The following is a 20,598-nucleotide window of genomic DNA, read 5'->3' as shown; positions in this document are numbered from 1 at the left end:
CAAACTATAATCAAATATAATAAAGACAACAGTGAGTGGATCCATCTGTATCACTGGTAACATGGCTGTTAAAACTGTTTCATTCTTTGAGACACATAAAAACAATTTAGCCAATCACATCCAATAATTTTCATGGCTGAAAAATAAAATCACAAAATTCACTGAGTGACGTTAATCATGGTTGTGGTCAAAACTTTTGGTAAAAGTTATTTACAGTGTGCATGGCTGAGCATGCACTATTTATAGATACTTGCCAATTTATTACAATAGGAAATATATATCTATTGTAATATATACATAAGCAAATATACAACATACATTACATATATATACCTCCTTTTAATAACTTTATGAGGAAAAGTATTTTTCCCAACCTGCAGATAGGGAAACTGATGACATGCGGGTTAAACAACTTCTCCTAAGTTGTACTTTTTTAGCAAGGGTGGTACCAGTATTTGAATCCAGGTAGATTCATAATTCAAACTAATTATTTCATTACACTGACTTCCAACTGTGCATATATATAAAATTTCACATATGAATTTAATTGTCTCATTTTCTTAACTGAGTTTCTGTCACTTTGGGTTGTAAATGTATCACTCTTAGGAACTAAGTTAACACATTGGGCTTCCCTGGTGGCTCATATGGTAAAGAGCCTGCCTGCAGTGCAGAAGACCCAGGTTTGATCCCTGAGTCGGGAAGATCCCCTGGAGAAGGAAATGGCAACCCACTCCAGTATTCTTGCCTGGAAAATCCCATGGATGGATGAGCCTGGCAGGTGACATTTCAAAGGGTCGCAAAGAGTCAGACATGACTGAGCAAATTCACTTTCTTTCTTTCATTTCTCATATCATTGCTAATAAAACTACCCACCAGCTCTTCTTTCTTTGTGGAGGCTCAAATGTTTTGAATTACTATTATATTTTTTCACTTTAACACTAAAAGGCAATTCAGGTTAATGTTTTAAAAAGTATCAATTTAATACTGAATACTTAGAAATACGGTACACAGATGCCATAGAAATATAAAATGCATACAACTAGCAACTATTTTATGAAACTTTAACATGGAGGGTGACATTTTCCAACAAATAAAACTACAGACAAAAGTACCAGATATATTTGAGGTTTCATTTTAAATACCATTTAGTCATGCAGACAATTAGGAGGTTTTTAAAAAAATAAATACGACAAATATATGGATTTCTGAAGTATAAATTGACATACAAATCTATATATTTTCATAATATTTCTCATTAAAGCATCTTTAAAGAAGCATTCTGGAACATGAAGTTGAGAGCTCAAATTAGATGAAAGGCATGAGGTTTTATAGAATTGAGTAATTCACATACCAGATATCTACATAAAAGTAAATACAAAATTGCAAACATATTTGTTTTATCCTCCAAATTATCAACTTCATAAAAATTACTTACTGGAATAATTATTATAAGACAAAATTCCCAATTCTGAATGTTAGTAAGGAAACACATATAGGAACAATATGAGAGTTAATTCTTCCTTCTGAGAAGCATATATAGAAGCACACAGGAACAATAATGAGTTAATTCTTCCTTCTGAGAAGCAGTGAAGGAAAGTGTAGCATAATTAACCCTTGGGGATTGTCAAAGCTTTCCTAGAACTCCACAGAGTAGGTTCTTTTGTAAAACAGCAAGAACTAAAACTACATCCTCTTACTAATACATAAACCTATGATACGCTTTTTTTTCTATGATAAGCAAACTTACAGATGCTTACAATGCTGAAACAAGTTAGTGAACTGGGCTAAAATATCCCTACACCCCATTTCCTCAAAATGGCAGCTCCAAAGGAAAAAAATATTAATTCCCTTTTTCACCTGAACAGCTTGAATAAAATTTGTATTATGAATTTAAAGAGAAGAAATAATCTTATACCTAAGCAAGCTTGATGGAACTTAAGATGAAATAAATACTAGGTATCAGAACATATTCCTTAGTTAAGTTAAAGCATCAGAACTTAATTGGATTATATCACTAGTTTAAAAGTTAACATGGGAGACAGAAGAGGATTTTCTTGAACTAATTTAGACTAGTGATCCTTAACCCTCACTATGAATTAGAATCACTCTGAGAGCCTTTGGAGAAACTGACGCACAGCTTGACAATAAGAAATTCAGACTGCACTGTTGTAGGGTGGGGTCTAGATGATTCTAATATGAAACGAAGGTTTAGAAACATGATTTGGAAAAATTAATTACAGTGAATTTGATTTAAATAAATTATTCAACATGATAGGCATTAAGTTCTAATATGGAGAACAATTTTTTTTTCTGTAAAAATCATTAGATAATATTAATATATATTTTGAAAGTTACATAATTTTATTAAAATATTATTCAAAGTTTTTATTCTGGTCTGCTGTCATAAAAGATTGCCTTCTACTTTTCACATCTATCCTCACTTGATATTATAAGAAGACATTAAACTCAAACTTCTCAAGATATGTGCAGAGAATGTAATAACAATTTAATTTTTCAAGTCATAGTATATGAGGTATTCTCCATCATATATCCAGAGTAACAAAGCTGTGATTTAAAAACTGAAATTAGGTATTGCTTTAATGCTTTAGTGAATCAAAAATGCACTACCACTGTCGTCAGTGCTCGGTTTATATTGCCTAAAACATAATCTATGACAGAGCCTCAGAGAGCCTAGTAAGAGTGGGTCTCTAATGCAGACCATGTTTCTTATGAGTATTTATAAAACATTTAAGAAAAAAGTTACAAGAATGTGGTTTTTGAAACATTAGAAATTATCTCAAAGGAACAGAAATAATTTTTGAAATGCTACATTATAAGTTAGTTACTATTCCAGGATGATAGCTTGACCTTTAACATTTTAAACGAAAACCAACTATATTAGTATTATAAAATGCATTTTACTCATGAAAAAAATCAGATTTAAATTAATAAACTGGATTTGTATCTATTCTTCAAACAATTTTCAGCTTTAAATGTGCTAAGACCAGCAGACTAATTTGCTAATCCTACATTTGGCTAATTACCATTTTTTCTAGCTGGACAGCAGGCCAAAAATGATGAAATTTTGGTTAAACTATACTAAATGCCCTGGAAGCCTGGCATGTTGCAGTCCATGGAGTCTCAAAGAGCTGGACATGACTGAGCAACTGAATGATAACAAATATGTATGCCGAGAAAAAATGCAATAGCAATTTATTTTCCATACTTGATGGAATTAAAAGTGTTAAGAATTTTATGAAAGCTCAGTAGTCAAAATAAATATTTAATAAAAATATACACCATAACAAGCTATCAAGCACTTAGTGTTTAAAAATAAACTTTGTCACACTGTTTTGCCTTCAGTTAGACAGAACTCAATTTAGGTATCTAATTAAGGTATGTTTTGGAAACAAAATTAAAATTCAAGTAACTCTAGAAAGATAACACTAACGTGAAAGAGAATCTTACTACATTTTTAACTCAAAAGTTTAATGAAGTTATACTTACTGGGATTTCTCAATATGACTATGACCCTAAGAAACAGGACAGTTTGGGAAATAAAAGTCAGGGTCAATGATTATGTGGTGATTATGTGGTTCATGCTGTGAAACTCAGTACACAAATCAAAGTCCAGTATAAATGAGCACCATCAGAAATGTGTGTGTATATACTTATTTAAAACTTTCCCTGATTAAAAATTGCCATATAGATAGGGAAGTTAAGGACAAGCACACAGTTATGAAAGTATTAATACATTCTAAAGCTAACATGTCATATGACTTATTTTAAAATGTTTCATCTGGCTTTCCTTCTAAAAATCAAAAAAGAATACAAAGTGAAGAAAGCCAGCCAGTATTCTTTTGTAGTGCAAAGTCCCTTGGTTAAATAGAAGGTTACAAAGGGAAAAAGTATGTGTTAAATAGTGTTTTCAACTCACAGTCAGACTCCAATAGTTAAAGGAAAATATGGTTAGCTAATCAATGTGAATTCACAGAATAAACCAGCACATGTTGGATTTGCCACCATGGGATTATCATTCAGACCTCAGATTATTTTTAATTGAGAGTAGTCAATATTATTCTGCTGAAAGAATCTATCTACCGTCTATAAGAAAAGATACAGATTTGCCACCTGTGATTACTATTTATGCTACAGTTCCCAAAACTCAAAGAACTACTGTCAAATATAAAACATATCCTGGGGTAATGAAAGGGTCTTCAATGAAAATCTTATTTTGATACTACGTAGAGGCAGCTCATGAGAGACTCTTAGTATGCTCACTATTTTCAAAGCTCTCAGTATAAGTAACCACATGATATAGACTGAAGTTCTTTGAAACCCTGTCACATGATAAAGAGTAATGCTATTCACCATTTAAAATACGTTCAATCTCTTCTAGTCTTTTTAAAGCAGCAACTCTTTTCTTCTCAATTTCTTTGATTTCTTTTGTTGTTTTGTGGGGAATTTCTTTGTCTGTATTTTTTCCTAATTGTTTGCTGGCTTTAGATTGACTCTTATTATCATTTGTTTTTATTATCTGTGTAGGTCTGGGCTCGCTTTTTATTTCTTTGACATTTTCAGTTGGAATTTTATCTCCTTCAACACCTGAAGTCTTACCAGCTGGGAATATAGGTTGTTCTACAAAACTAGATGAAGAAATTTTATCCCTGACTATATTCAAGTGGCGTTGAATATATTCTTCATGTGGTGCTAATGCCAATGTTTCAACCAGGCATCTTTCAGCTTTTAGTAAGTCCTTCTCTTCAAAATAAACAACACAGAGATTGTGTTTTCCTTGCACATTGCTTGGATCCATCTCCAAAATCTTTTCAAAACATTTTTTTGCTCCACGTATATCTTTCTTTTGATTCATCAGGATGTCTCCCTTTAAAATGAGACCCTTGATATGATCAGGATAGTATTTGAGTAATTCTTCCAAGACTGGCAAAGCCATTAATTCCTTTGCAGTCTGAGAGTACAGGAGAGCCAGATTAAACAAAGCACTTCTGAAGTCGGCTTGTAATTTTATGGCTTTCTTCATCCACATCTCTGCTTCAGAGTCCTTTTTGTCATCCATGGCAAGCATTCCCAAATTGAAATAACCATTAGCATCTTGTGGCTCTTCATTTATATAGCTTAAAAGTCGTTTTCTAGCTTCAGGTCTGAGTCTAACTTCTCCTAAGAATTTTTTTAAAAAGAAAAAAAAATTATATCATTAGCAAATGAGTAAGTCTGAGGTAAAAAATGGAGGTGCAGATATATATCTAGATTATAAAAACATAGCATCAAAATAGGTGATGGACAGGGAAGCCTGGCGTGCAGCAGTCCACGGGGTTGCAAAGGGTCAGACACGACTGAGTGACTGAACTGAGCATCAAAACAACTAACTGGTGTATATAAATTAAAAAGCAGAAAGCAAAACCCTCAAAGTTTTCATAAGAAAAACAGTGTGCTTGATGCACTGGATTGACAGCGCATTACAAGTAGTAAGAGTTCCTCAAAAACTAAAAAAGGGTGAAATATTTCCTGATAAGTTTAGATTCTAACTGGGAGTTGAGAAAGAATACAGAATTAAGAGGAAGGTGCATGGAATTTGAAAATAGAGACATATATTCAGTCATGATTCTGTTAATATTATGACTTTTACTCACTAAAATAATTACTTGTCTGGGTTAATCTATTGAATCTTCTAAGAATTACATGAGATATATACAAAATGCTCAACAAATAGTAACTATTTTGGATAAACAAAATGTTTCAGTCTTACTAAATTACATATATTTTGTATGTTACTTAAAATTTTTTAGGAAATTTCAAATATAAAAAGAATACTATTATATCTAAAGCCTATAAATATCAATTAAGATTCAGGAAGCAAACATTTATTGAGATGATTTCTACTGCAAATAAGTACCAAAAAAATTTCAACTTCTACAACTATACACTCCAGGGTTTAATCTTGTGTTAAATTATAGGCACTTTTCATGATTACTAAGGATAGCTAACTTTACAAAAACATTAGTTTTCTAAATTAAGCTTTTCTGAATGCCAAGCATAAAGATCTTTATCCTTTTATTTGATAACATGATGATTAAAGAAGTCTGAAATAAATCAGTAGGCTTAAGTTCTTGTCTTGGACTACTTACTAACCTAGCCATATGAAGTTAGGGTAGTTAATACATTTATTTGGTCCTCACTCTCTAATCTATAAAATAGATGACTGGTAGAAATAAACTCAAAGACTCTCTTTAATTATAAAATATATTCTTACATTTTTTGCAGAAGTTTTATGAAAGTATTTAATAATTAATATAAAGATTTTTCCAAACATAAAAATTAAGAAAACCATAAATTATATATACTGCCTTCTGGAGCAGAACTAAAATTCTGATATATCAAAGATCCTAGTTTATTGTGATGAATAATTTGGTTTTGCTAATTTATATAAAATATAGGAAATTATAATAATATCTCAGAAAACAGTAACACTGGATATAACATGATATTGAAAATATTTGGACTTATAGATCAAGGGAAAATAGAATACTATTTTGTTTAAAACATATAATGCTCTTGACATCCTAGAAATAATAACTTAAAACTTTTTTTTTTTTTTTTACAAATTCAGATTATTTGAATAGTATGATATTTATGCATAAGAAATATACTTCCAGGCATAAAATGACAAAATAGATGAATAAAGTATTGTTAATAGACTGTCTGAGAAGTCATTTTTAGCATATACCAGAGAAATTAACATTTAGAATGACACATATGCTAGTGTATATTACCTGAAAGGTTTACGTTAAGTATTTAAAATATTCTTCTTATAACTATTTATGAAGTTTTGATAAAAACCATCCATTCATAAAATGTTTGCTGGGGTAACATAATATACGACTTTACCATATTTCAAACTAGAGTATGTTTAAATATAGAGAAATTTTGAGAAAACATACCTGATTCTTGCATTAATATAGCAGAATTGAATAATGCTAGTTTATGCTTTGGATTTAGTTCTAAAGCATGATTAAAGTTTTTCAGCGCATCATTTGGTTCCTTAAGTTCAATATGAACAATCGCCAAGTTGTACCAAAGATCTGCATTATTTCTGTCCAGCTCTAGGGCTTTAAGATATGCTTCTTTTGCTTTGGCAGGTTTATTCATTTTTAGAAGCAATTCTCCTCTGTGGAAAAACACAAATTTTACTTATACTATCATGTCAGTCTGTAGATACTATTTTCACAAGTTTTAAGCTTTTCCACATATTCACAGCTTTCCTTTTAACTTAGGTTCTTAAATTTTTTTTTTCAAAAATAACTATCTGAAGCTGTCCTTACACCTAAACACATTAATTTTGAACATTTGGTTTGATATGTTTTCAAGTATTATTAAAGAAGGAAAAAACATGCCTGATTCTAGAGGGTAAGATATCAGGAGGTATCCAAAAAAGGGGAACAGAAGATATATCCTTTGAATATATCTTGAAAAACAGCAGACTAGTCTGCATAAGAAAAATGGTAGCAACTAGAGTGGGAGATCAATTTGTCAGAAGATGAGTAGCATCTGGAGAAGGAAAATAAACATAGTAGTGATGGGGAAATTCCAGTATTCAAATCTTTGTTAGCAATGTCTAACTATAAAAAAAAGCAGAACATTTGAAATTGTTTACCCCTTATAATTATTTAGTTTTCTTCAATGAATTCTTAAAAGAAAGGAATTACAAAGCTGATCTGGCAGCATGGAAGGGCAATACTGCCACCTGTAGGTACTTTTGAGGAACACATCTGGAAATGATGATCAGTCTGAAAATCATTCTAATAAGGTTATATTTTCTGTTACAGAACTTAAAAAGTCATTTTTACATATGTGAAAATCAATTTAAGTACTGATATAGAGTCAATTTTATTTTAATACTACTCTTTCCTAAAATATTAGCATAGGCATGAAGTCAAATGAGCTATTAATATTCACACTTCCTAGAATGTGTCCAAAATATTATTTTTAAAATAAATGCAAAGATTATTAAGCAATTCTCTATAAGTTTACTTAAGACAGTTTTATTTATTGATACAACCCCAGTAAACTTAGTGAATTTCAGCAAGTACTAGATAATATTGAAGAAAGACAGCTTTCAGCTTATGAACAGATTTTATTTCAAAAACTTAAATTCTGAATGCATTTTCCATGTAAACAATGTGATAAATTATAATTAGGTTTCTGGAGCAGGCTTCAAAACAAAGTTTAAAACAATTTTTTCTCAAGTATAACACAAATGATAACATTTACATGAGAAAATATCTAAGATTCTGACACTTATTGCCAAATTTTTTTTACTAGCAACTGAAGTGTCTTTGTAATAAAATCATAAATAACCAGTCAATCCTCTTAATAGTTGGATATTATATAATTATTTCTTATTTATTTTATATATAATGATTCCATAATTATACAATGATTTCTTAATCTATAATAATTAAGAAGTAATAACTTCTTACAAAAATAATTATTTTGTTACAATTAAGAAGCAATTATAAAAGGTAAAGTTTGGTTGTTTTAGGTAAAAATGAATTTGGTGTTGAGAAGCAGAAGAAACCAATGAGCTTTTCCTACCCTTCCTTTTGTATAAATAAATCTAAGTTTGCCGCTTTAAGTTATGGATTCTCTTGTCAATTTAAAATAAATTAAATTTGTTAGTCTAAAACAAGCTATGTTTCTATGCTCTTGGTTGTCAACTAAGATTTACTAGAAGAAAAAAAAGCCAAATTAGTGAAGATAGCCTAAATGTATATGCAGATGAAGCTTCCATCTTTTATAGTGAAAACCTAAAGCAAACTACAATACCTGCTAATGTAAGCCTGCTTGAAGTCTGGCCTCATGCTTATTGCTTGTCGGTACAGCTGATCTGCTTCTTCTAGTCGGGACTCATTTGCTCGGATCAGGTTGGCCAGATTAATATAAACATTTAAATGGTTAGGTGCAATTCTGGCTGCATATTTTTTACCAGGAATAATCTGTTAATAAAAAAACAAACATTTCTACAAGTTGATATTTCAGTACCAAATAAAATCTGAAGTAAGAAGTCCTAGAGTCTTATTTAAAACTTACACAGAGTTCGATGCACGATACTGGATGCTTGGGGCTGGTGCACTGGGACGACCCAGAGGGATGGTATGGGGAGGGAGGAGGGAGGAGGGTTCAGGGTGGGGAGCACATGTATACCTGTGGTGGATTCATTTTGATATTTGGCAAAACTAATACAATTATGTAAAGTTTAAAAATAAAATAAAATTAAAAAAAAAAAACTTACACAGAGCATAAAAAGCTAAATTGCTGTATTAAAATAAAACATAAAAATATGAAATAACCTGCAGTATTCACAAAATATAAGTAAAATAATGCTTTGACACAATGACGGATGTATTTTTTCATTCATGTTATCTCAGTAGATTATCATTAGATTTTCATATATGTGTTATTTTATGAAGTCATATAAATCAGAACTTCCACAGGCTAAAGTCCCTTAGTACGCTTGAGTCAGACCAGGAACAGAACTCAGGTCTTTTTCCTCAGTCTAGTATATTTGTTACACCATGTCAACTTTCAAGTTGTCAGCAAAAATGTTTCCTGGTTGTGACAGTGGGGTAGTTAACTTCAGAGCTTTACTAATTCCTCACTTGTTTGCTGGAGTTAAGACATAAAAATATCTAATTAACTCTAAAAGTTATTAGGTATAATATATGTGAACCCCAATTCTCAATGAATATAATAAATTATATCTGATAAAAATCCGCTGAACACAATTTAACTTTAGAATCTTAGGACTGAAAGAATTCTTAATGTATCATGTGGTGTAAGTGTTTTAAAAACATTTATCAAACTATCAAAATCAAACTATCAACTCATTTCAATATTGCTACAGTATTAATACAAACTACTACTGAGAAAATTAGAGCCCAATGTAAACTATCTTTTCTGATTACACACAGCTGATAAAGGGCAGTGTCAGATTTTGTAACTTTGTCTTGTGACATCCAAGAAATCTGGTACTTGTGACATTATAGCAACTGACAGGCACAAATATATATCTACTCATTTTATCACTTTGCTTTGTTCATTTATTTTTTGATAGGAGTTAATGTTTACTGCTTAATGTACATAAATAAAATTCTTTTCATTTAAAGTCACTTAAAGTCATAGATAACTTATAATAAAAAATATCTAAAACTCATAATTTCATAGATTTAGTTTTCATGACTATGAACTTTTTAAATTATGAGCTAGATAGGTAAATGCAATCTTTTATAACACAATAATAGATGGTTCACTGGACACCTTAATTTTAATCCAAATTAAAGAAAAGATGAAGATTTTCCATCTGGATAATTCTATTCAATATAAACATCCAGCAGACATGACACAATAGGAATAATTTTTGACAACTTACCTGAGGCATCAGCGACTTAGCTGTCATATAAGATTCTTCAGCTTCTTTGGTTCTATTTAAATTTTTGTAAGTTCTTCCTACATTCATGTGGGCACCAATATCATCTAAAATAAAAAAATCATTTGTTGGCAGATACTCTAACTAGTGTCCAGTATAAACTAAGAAGACACGTTTCGAGCAACAAACAACTAGGCAAAAAATGTGAAGCAGGCAATAGGTCCTGCTTTCTCCTTAAAGCTCTTCTAACACAACTTACTATAACTTATGAGCAAGGCTACACTAGAAGACTATTAAATAAAGTACTGGAAGAACAGAAAATACACATATGACATGAAAAAACTATCTGAATGGTTCCTGGAAGGGTTAAGAGACGAGACAGGAGAAATAAACATAATGAAGGAATTTACGTTTTTTTTTTTTCTTCACTATATTTTACTGTCCTCTACTAAGGCTTCTATTTCCTTAATCACATGGCTGTGGAATTCACTAAGAAAGTATGGCTCAACTCTAAAAGTGAAAAGGATCACCATAACTCCCAGAATAATCTCAAGTATTATAAATTGCAAATATGCATCCATGGTGGGAAAGGGGCAAAGAGACTGAAAAACTTAGAAACTTTAAAAAAATTTTTGTGAATATGGTTGGAGTGTAAGTTATCAGGTTCTATAGTATTATTTAAGATGCAGCAGCCCAGCTCCCTTAAATGATGATATATTACCATATAATTTAATTAAAACTTTTAAAAAGGTTGTGTTAGTATCAGAATGTCAGGAACTTTTGTCTCATTTTGTGATACAGAAAATTGAGCCCTCAGCAAATTTGTTCAGAGACAGAAAAATATGCAATTCAAATTATAAAGATATGAGGGTTCACTGTACACTAGTTTTAAGATACACTTTCCAGTAAATATTTCAAAGGTTTGGAATAAAGACAGAGAGAAGGATCTTAATTTAGACAAATTTTACTCAACATGAATCTCTTAACAGACATGACAAGGTTTCAAATTATGATTACCACTTGCCTGTGACACCGATGATGATTTTGCAATTGTGGAATAGTTCTCTGCCTGCAACTCCCAGGACACATAGGGGCCAAGCATATATATCTTAGGCATTCCCCTAGGAGGAGAGTAACAGTCCTAAGATCTTGCTATATTATGTTTCAGGTTGGCAATTGTGTGTACTGCACAAAAGCTGTTAGATGCCATACAGCTTCAGTTAGAGAACTAAGGGACAAGACTGGGGAAAAAAGGTTGATTTTTTTGTTTTTAGATACATTACTGAATCTCTTGGGGTTTCAGTAGGGGGTCAAGTCAAAAAAAAAGAGAAAAAAATGCTTCCCAATACTGGCTGCATTCCGAACACTTGTGTAGCTTTGAAAAATTCAGATATCTTATCCCACTCAGTTCTATCAAAACAGAATCTTCAAAAACAGGACTGTAAAAATGTTTTTTAAAGTTTCAGAGGCAATTCTGATGTAGAGCGAAGGTTGAAATATACCGCATTACCAAGAGTATATAGAGTTTTGCTCTTAAAAGCTTTTTTAAAAATTTACTTTTTATTGAAGTATAATTGTATTACAATGTTGTCTTAATTACTGCTGTACAGCAAAGTGACTCAGTTACACATACATAAGCTTTCTTTTTCATACTTTTCCATTATGGTTTATCACAGGATATTGAATATAGTTTCCTATGCTATACAGTAGAATCTTGTTTATCCAAGCTCTTTATTTTTTTAAACATCAGATAAATCTATACCAATTACTCTAGAGATCAGAAAGTTACCCAGAAAAAACGAAAGAGTGTACAGAACCTGAAAAAATTAATTATACAGTGAAAATTTAATCTAAGAAAAGAATAAACTGAAAGTTTAAGTAAATAGTGCAATTAGGTCAGCTAAGTATTTAATATATCACTGAAAGGAGCTCCAATTAATCTTAGAAAAGAAAGAGGTTATCCATTAGGATGAAAGACAAGGCAAATTACTACACACTGGTCAGGTTCTTAGAATTATGACAAGGAGATATAGATGAAGACTTCAGACACTCAGTAAGACATCCTTACTTTCTCAAGGAACAAAGATAGCAATTAGATAGCTTTTAGCATCAAAAGAACTACATGACACATCTAAAAAGAAAAAATGAAAAAACACAATTTTTAAAGCAAATTTCTTTATAAGTTACAAAGTTTTAAGATTCCAGGAGGAAACAGCCTTACTGTTAAAGTAAATTTAAATTTGGAAAAAAAAAAAAAGGTAAGCAAGCAGGCAAAATATAAAAATCAGTTACATTTGAATGACTAAGAAGCTACAGAGTTTCAAAAAACAACCCTGCTATTGTGAGTGCACTATCCAAACCAAAAGCAGCATGAACCTGGCAGTCTGTCTTTAATTCAACATAAAGGAGGACTGGCAGATATCAGGCAACTCTGTGCCGAATAATTCTTCAGCCATAAACAGTAGAGCTACGTATTCTCGCACTGATAGCCTAGGCATCTGTGTTGCTTTCCCATTATTTCCTATGCACAAATTTGTCAATTTATTTAAAAAGATAAATTATAAACATCTGGAAACGTCTGAAAACTTAAAAAATCATTCCCTTCTTGATGGCATCAAATCTGAACTACAGGCCCATGATTGTTTTATGATATAAACAGTGTCAAAGATTTGTTGGAGTTAGATAAAAATGAAATTTTACTAATTTTAAGGCAAAAATAAACCATAGGGGAAATCTGGTGTTTCCTGAGAAAAATCCACTCTCATAATGTATTTATGGAAACTTTAATTCTATTCGAAAAAATTTTAGCTTGTGAACTGATTTTTTAAAAACACCCGTAACCATCAAAACAAACAAACAAAAACCCATCATCAATTGTTTGTCTAACATGCATGTCACCTGGTTAAAGACCACTCTGCAGTTTATATTCTTTTTCTGGCTAAGCAAGAAAAGCCTTCAGATTGAATGTCTTCTTGTTTTTTTAAAGCTACTTTAAATGTTAAGAATCTCTACTCTCTGTGATCCTACACTTCTCTAGGGTTTTAAATACTACCTACATGCTTGTTACTTCAAATCTTATCTTTAGTCCTGACCATTCATTCCCCTTATCTCCAAACTTACAGATCTGTCTCCATCTGCACATCTAATAGGGACAAAAAGACTTGATTTCCTCCTCTCCATGTTGTTTCACCTGTCAAATCTATCTATGAAGAACATAGCTGAAAAACACAGAATGAGCCAAAAGTCTCTGAATGCCAAATTCAGTGTTTCTAAGATTATGTACTTTTTCATTGTAATAAATGAAATACAATGAAAATACATTATAAGTGAAATACAATAAATCATTGTAATAAATCATTTGCCTATTTTTCTAGCTCATTGCTTATTATTAATAGAAATAGCAACTTTGAGCAGATGGTAGGTAAGTCATACTAAAGGAGATAGGTTTAGTAAGTATCTCAAAAACAGCCAAAAGTGACAACTGACAATGAGAGGAAAAATGATTTTAAACTAAACATCCATAATTACATCCACTGGTGAAGAACCCGCCTGTCAACGCAGGAGATACCAAAGACGTGGGTTTGATCCCTGGGTTGGAAAGATTCCCTGGAGGAGGGCATGGCAACACACTCCAGTATTCTTGCCCGGAGAATTCCATGGACAGAGGAGCCTGGCGGGCTACAGTTCATGGGGTCGCAAAGAGTTGGATACGAATGAAGCTACTTAGCACTAGCTGCTGCTGCTGCTGCTGCTGCTGCTGCTAAGTCGCTTCAGTCGTGTCCGACTCTGTACGACCCCATAGACGGCAGCCCACCAGGCTCCCCCATCCCTGGGATTCTTCAGGCAAGAACACTGGAGTGGGTTGCCATTTCCTTCTCCAATGCGTGAAAGTGAAAAGTGAAAGTGAAGTCGCTCAGTCATGTCCGACTCTTAATGACCACATGGACTGCAGCCTACCAGGCTCCTCCATCCATGGGATTTTTCAGGCAAGAGTACTGGAGTGGGTTGCCATTGTCTTCTCCAACTTAGCACTAGCATGCAGCCCTAAACACAATTTCATTCAGTTTCAACAATACAATGAGACAGAAATTACTATGCCAATTTAAGATAAGTCTGAAGGGGCCTAAATACCATCCTAAGTCTCAAAGTCCCTGCATGCCCGGCATAAAGATGACTTTGCTTCTCTAAAAACTCCTAGAATGAACCTAAAAGGCTTTAGAAAGCAATGAATTAAAACTGCCAGAGTTAGTGACTGCTGACTGTGTATAAAACTGTGCTAGATGATGCAGTAGGTACGAAGATGAGCCAGATGTTCATGCTACCCCTAGGGAGCCCCACAGTTTAAATATAACATACATATTTTAAATAAATAAATATTTTAAATAAACATTTAAATAACATATCACAGGAAAGATATGAAAGTTGTAAGGAGTCTTGAAGATGAGAAACATTTGCTTCTAATTTGAAAGACAGAAGGGTTTTTTTTCCCTCTAATAAGAAGAGAAGCCATGTGAGATGGGTTGCAAGAGATGTGTAGGATATGGTAGAAGGTAGATTGGAAGGAAAGGAGAAGAGAGAGTTCTAGGTTCAAACATGTTCTAGGTTCAACATGAACAAATGCAAAGAGGTGAGGAAGCCCACCACATATCCCCTATATTTCAAGAAAAAACTAAACTGCATGAAGAGCCAGGGGAGATAAAACTGGAAAGACGGCCAGACCATCAGTTACATATTTCTACAACAATCTCTAACTAGAATTCAGCTTTGCCTTGGGGAAACTGGTAGTTTTTCCAAGTGATGACTGTGATGTTTTTATCTTTTGCAACACTGGGCCTGGAGTTAAGTGTCCTAGATCCATACCACTTGCAGACCACTGCCACTCCTTAAAACCACTCCTTTCTGAATTTCAGGTCATTAAACTCTGTTATCCACTATTCCTCCTTACTGTAGTTACCAATTGCAAGCTTCTGGTTCCTTGTTATTCTCGCCTTCTCTCCAACATCACACAGTTGTCACAGTTCTTTAGTGGTTTCAAATCTATGTAAGGTGTATCTTCTAATACTTGCTTTGATATCCTTTCTTTCAATGATTTTCACCACCATTCTCCTGTAATTTGTCAGTTCAATGGTCACAGTCTTGTCCAGCAGAAACATAGGGGGCCATGCACAGCACTCCCCACCCCGCCAGTATATTGAGAAATGTGTGTGTGTGGAAGTACTTTCTGGTTATCATGCTGAATGGAAAGTAATGAGTTTATTTGGTAGGTGGGGGCCGTATTTGGTACATACCCTGGAATACAGACAGTTCTGCATACTTGAAATGCCGACAGCATTTCTACTGAAAACAAGCAATGCTCCAGCTAGACCGTCCTCAGAAGCCAACAATTTCAGATCTATAAACCACTGATCTGATCATCTTTTCCTCATGTTTCACCCTCTCTCACATCTCTTCATAACCAGTTTAGACTATGTTTCAAAATTCCCTTAACCCTTTGTTTAGTAATACACATCTGACAAAATCCTAATCCTGTTAACCAAATTCTCTGTGCCTGCCTATACTATATATAAAGTAGTGGGAGAAAAACATAATCACATCAATCAGTTTAATTTTAATTAAGCACTGCTAACCTCAAGAAGTGGAGAAGGCAATGGCACCCCACTCCAGTACTCTTGCTTGGAAAATCCCATGGACGGAGGAGCCTGTTAGGCTGCAATCCATGGTGTCGCTAAGAGTCGGACACGACTGAGTGACTTCACTTTCACTTTTCACTTTCATGCATTGGAGGAGGAAATGGTAACCCACTCCAGTGTTCTTGCCTGGAGAATCCCAGGGACTGGGGAGCCTGGTGGGCTGCCGTCTATGGGGTCGCACAGAGTCGGACACGACTGAAGTGACTTAGCATAGCAACCTCAAGAAGGGTGTTACAGCTGCTTGGCAATCACACTGCATTTTCCTAGTCTATACATTTTCCTAGATCTTCGTTTCTCAACACGTGATTCATGGGCTAAGTATCACTTAGGAACTTATCAGAAATGCAGAACTTCAGGCCCTACTCTAAATCGCTATACACCAGAACATGCACCATTAGATCTCCAGGTGACTCACACACACATTAAAGTTTCTGAAGCCATGTCCTAGATGTAGTACTTCAGACTCTCTCCTGGTCTTAGATCTCCAGAACGTCCTTTCCCTTCCCCACAATCTACTGTTGATTCTGCTTTTTATGTCACTGAGAAAACAAGCAAACAGTAACTTTCAGAAGTTATTTGTCTATTATTCACCTGCCTATCTATATCCATGTTTCTACACTCTGCTTTCCCTGTTACTATATGGTAACTACCGGTTCAGCTGACTGAAATCCTCATCCTGAGTATCAGATCTTAATTATCTATTCTAATCTATTCAAGAACACTGATCCTTTACTCCGTTCCCCAACCCTGAATTACTACTTTGCCCAACTTCAATGCACTAGTCACATACATGCCTTGTTTCTTTCACCTTTAAAAAAAAAAAAAAACCCAAAAACCCCAGCATCCTACTACCCTCTCTTGACCCCACACTCAACACCAACATTTCTTACCAGTTTTTAATATCAACTGTCTCCAGTTCTTCTTCTACTCTAATAGGCCTTTGTATCTATCATTCCACCAAAATTGCTCATCACTGCCATCCAACAAATCTGTATTTAAAAACATCCCTAAATGTCTGATATAAACAGCTCTAACATATAACCCAATTCAAAAAATAAGCCAGCACCAAACATTATAGTATTCAAGTCAGCTGGAATAAAGCTTGAAAATAAACTCCACCTACTTTCTACAAATATAATCAAATTTTCAAAAAGAAAACTATTAACAATAGCTTTATTAATCAATAATGCTTACCTGGCTGAACATGCGTAGCCTGTAAGAAGTATTTCAAAGCTCTCTCAAAGTTTTTTTCATTTTCCAGAGCATGACCCACATTATTCCATAATTTGGCATTATTTTTATTTACCTTAAATACAGAAGTACAGATAGAAATTAGTTAAATTTTTTAAAATGAGTCTAATTAACACAGGTTTTATTTGGTATACTATTAGGAAAGGAGTACTCCACAGAAATGTCTATGAATGGATGAAGGCAGTTCAAAGGTACAAACTTCTAAGTTATAAGTAAGGTCTAAGGACGCAAATATATAGAACAGGGAATACAGTTAACAGTACTATATTGCATGTTTGAAAGTTGATAAGAAAGTAGATTTTAAAAGTTCTCATCACAAGAAAAAAAGTAACTAAATGAAGTTATGGATATTAATTTATTTTGGTAATTGTTTTATATATATATCTAAAAATAATTATATTATACACTTTAAAGTTAAGATGAAGCTATATGTCAATTATATCCCAAAAAAACTGGAAGTCATTCAGATTTCTTTCAGGAAAAAAAAAAGTGTATGTACATGTGTGTGTGTATATGTGTATATATATATAACTCCATATATATAACTCCAATTAACACAGATAACTGTCTGATATATTATTAGGAATAGAGTTTTCCATGGAGATGAAGAAGGGGTCAAAACGAAAATTGCTTCATGAAATTTAACCTCTCCTCCCTTTCAACATCAACATGCTAAAACTTCAGTTCATCTATTTTATATATTACAATTTTACTTCATCAAAGCATAGAGTTGTTTGAAAATTCCTGCTCTATTATTTATAGTCTTTTGGGAAAGAAGGAATTTGCACGAGAGAATATGTTTAAACACTGCACTGATGACTTATTTTGAGGCTTGACATAAAGCTATTTATGTAGTCTATTAGAGTAATGGGAACTGTGCAGAGTACAGAAACAGCCAAAAAGGAAGTTAAGAGTTTAAAGATTTGAAGAAAAGGAGCAACTGAAAAAAACATCTTTGCTTATAACTTTTACAGAAAACAAATCATATGATTTTTAAAAAGAACTTTTCTCATTTATATTGTCCATTCCATAGAGATGCAACATCCCTCCTTTCTGCCAGTTCCTATCTTTCTTATAGTTTTATAACCATTGGTTATCCTCAGTATGATAGGGCGCCATTTTCTGCCATGTATTTTATTTCACTGAATCTAAGATGCCACCATGCCGGGGTCCAGCCCTGGCTGATCCAGGGTATTCGAAGCGGGGAGGGCGTTGGCGACCTATTTAAATATTTTATCAAAGATATAAAGAGTAATAGGATGAGGATAGTTCAGTAGGAAAATTCAGTGGAGAAAAGAGGCTGAGTAGCTTGGTTTACGCGGGAGACCAATAAAACGTCAAGACAAGAAGCTTGTACCACTTACGTAGGCCGCAGGCGTCCTTCCGTTCTCCCGAAGGAGAGGAGACACTGAGGCCTCCCCGGTCGGATCTTAGAAGCCCAGGCATAATTAGTAAGCATGGCGGATTCCGCGCTCCAGATGGAGACTCAACCAGAGTGAGAGAGAGCGCGACATGGGGAGACCAGTATTTCGAGAAACTGATCCCAATTCTTTATTTTCCATGGTCTACTTTTATACACTGAGATGTTATGCAAAAGTCATGCGGGGTCAGCATTCCTGACTTTTATCAAAGTCAGGTGCTTCATACAAATGTATACAGAGGTCTTAGGGGTGTTACATCATCTTCTGGCCAGGGGAGCCTGCTGACAATTTATGACCCTCTCCTTGTGAGAGCGGTCAGTCAACCAGGACACTTATTTCTCCAGGGGTGATTATTCTTAAAACAGACACTACCCAAATAAAGTTACATTCCTATAGGGTGAGGGTGTAGTGGGTTTTAGTTAAGGAAAGAATTTACTTAGCCTAAGGTCTAATGTGATTAATATCAAAGGTTAACACTTATTTCTTCTATATATTCATTAATGTGTGTAAGGGCAGGGGATGTGGAGACTTAGCAACAAACATTGGCTCAACAAATGAAAAACCCTTCACCAATACAATTTCTAATCAGCCCATTATACTTACACTAATAGTTTTCTAACTTTTCTAAGGAACCTGTTTTTAGAAGGTTTAAAGCATCTCGTGCCTCTCACGGTTGGGAGGCTGGGAGCAATCACATGTGGCCGGACAAGCCTGTCAGGCAGGCTAGAGAACCTTCAGAGGAGTTTGTAGGTTAAAACACTCTTATCATGCCCAGGAATTATTATTAACTGGAGCTCTAAGTTAACTCCTTCTCTGAAAGAGGTGGTGGGGGACAGCCCCCCGTAAAGTCAGAGGTGTAGGTGAGCACAAAGTAGTAAAGTAGGCAGGCTCTGGTTATGGGGGTAGATGCTTGAGGAGTTCCAGGGGGACTCCTGAGGTTCGATCCCGCCTTTGCGTATGTCGAGCCTCCTTCCTCATGACCTTTGTCACGGGCGGAGTACCTCACTCTGGCCCCCAACATCACCAGTTATAAGGCTCATGGTTATCTTATATATCATTAAGAAACAAAAAAGGTCATTAATTGTAAGATGCCTTTCACTGTAAGATTTATTCTGATTTCAGACATGTTAAAAGGTTAAAAAAAAAAAAAGTACACCTTAAGAACAAATGAAACAAAGTATTCACATTTAAACATTTTATCATTTAAGCATCTAACAATTGTATAGCATTTGGGGAATTATTCATATATGCTCCAGACATACAACTAAGACTATTCAGAGCACTGGTTATGGTGTAGATTATACAAAGAACAAATTGTTTTTATTAATTTTTTGGTGAAGTATTTAACATTGAGAATTAATTGTCAAGTTAAAAGTAAAGTTAGAACACCGTAGCAGAAATGGCAATAAGAAATAATTGGTGATATATTTTGAATAACATTTTACCTTCAAGGCTGACATAAACAGCGTATATTCAGACTCCCAATCCCAATTCCTGTGGAGTGTTTTTAAGGCATGAGTGAATATCACCAAAGATAGACAAACCCAGGATAACTTTTTAAATACACTGTTTAAGGAAGAAAAAGCAGAACAAAAAAACATTGTCTTCATCACCAAAAAGAGGTAAGAAATATGTTAAATATCTCTAAATGTTGTGTTTGAATTCTAAAGACTAGGGACTGCTCTAATAATCATCCAGCTTGAGAGAGAATAACACCAAAAAAAATTATTTACTATAAACACTACTGTATAAAGTTCAATGACAAAAAAACTGATAAACCAAATTTTTAATT

General features: G+C 33.7%; 1 protein-coding gene across 1 annotated transcript in view; it reads right to left on the bottom strand.

Moving 5' to 3' along the window:
• Positions 1-955: 955 nt before the first annotated feature.
• The window catches only part of TMTC3 (transmembrane O-mannosyltransferase targeting cadherins 3), a 52,057-nt gene continuing 32,414 nt past the window's right edge, over positions 956-20,598 (bottom strand). The window contains exons 9-14 of the mRNA XM_002687188.7: positions 20,252-20,372; positions 17,329-17,440; positions 10,448-10,551; positions 8,845-9,014; positions 6,960-7,186; positions 956-5,178 (exon numbers count right to left, since the gene is read on the bottom strand). Coding sequence (XP_002687234.2) covers positions 4,364-5,178; positions 6,960-7,186; positions 8,845-9,014; positions 10,448-10,551; positions 17,329-17,440; positions 20,252-20,372 — 1,549 coding nt within the window. The 3' untranslated portion in view covers positions 956-4,363. The remainder of the gene's footprint in view (positions 5,179-6,959; positions 7,187-8,844; positions 9,015-10,447; positions 10,552-17,328; positions 17,441-20,251; positions 20,373-20,598) is intronic.

Source organism: Bos taurus, chromosome 5, assembly GCF_002263795.3.
Source record: "Bos taurus isolate L1 Dominette 01449 registration number 42190680 breed Hereford chromosome 5, ARS-UCD2.0, whole genome shotgun sequence".
Classification (NCBI taxonomy): Eukaryota; Metazoa; Chordata; class Mammalia; order Artiodactyla; family Bovidae; genus Bos; species Bos taurus.
The sequence above is the reverse complement of the archived record's forward strand: the minus strand, read 5'-3'. Positions and strand labels throughout refer to the sequence as shown.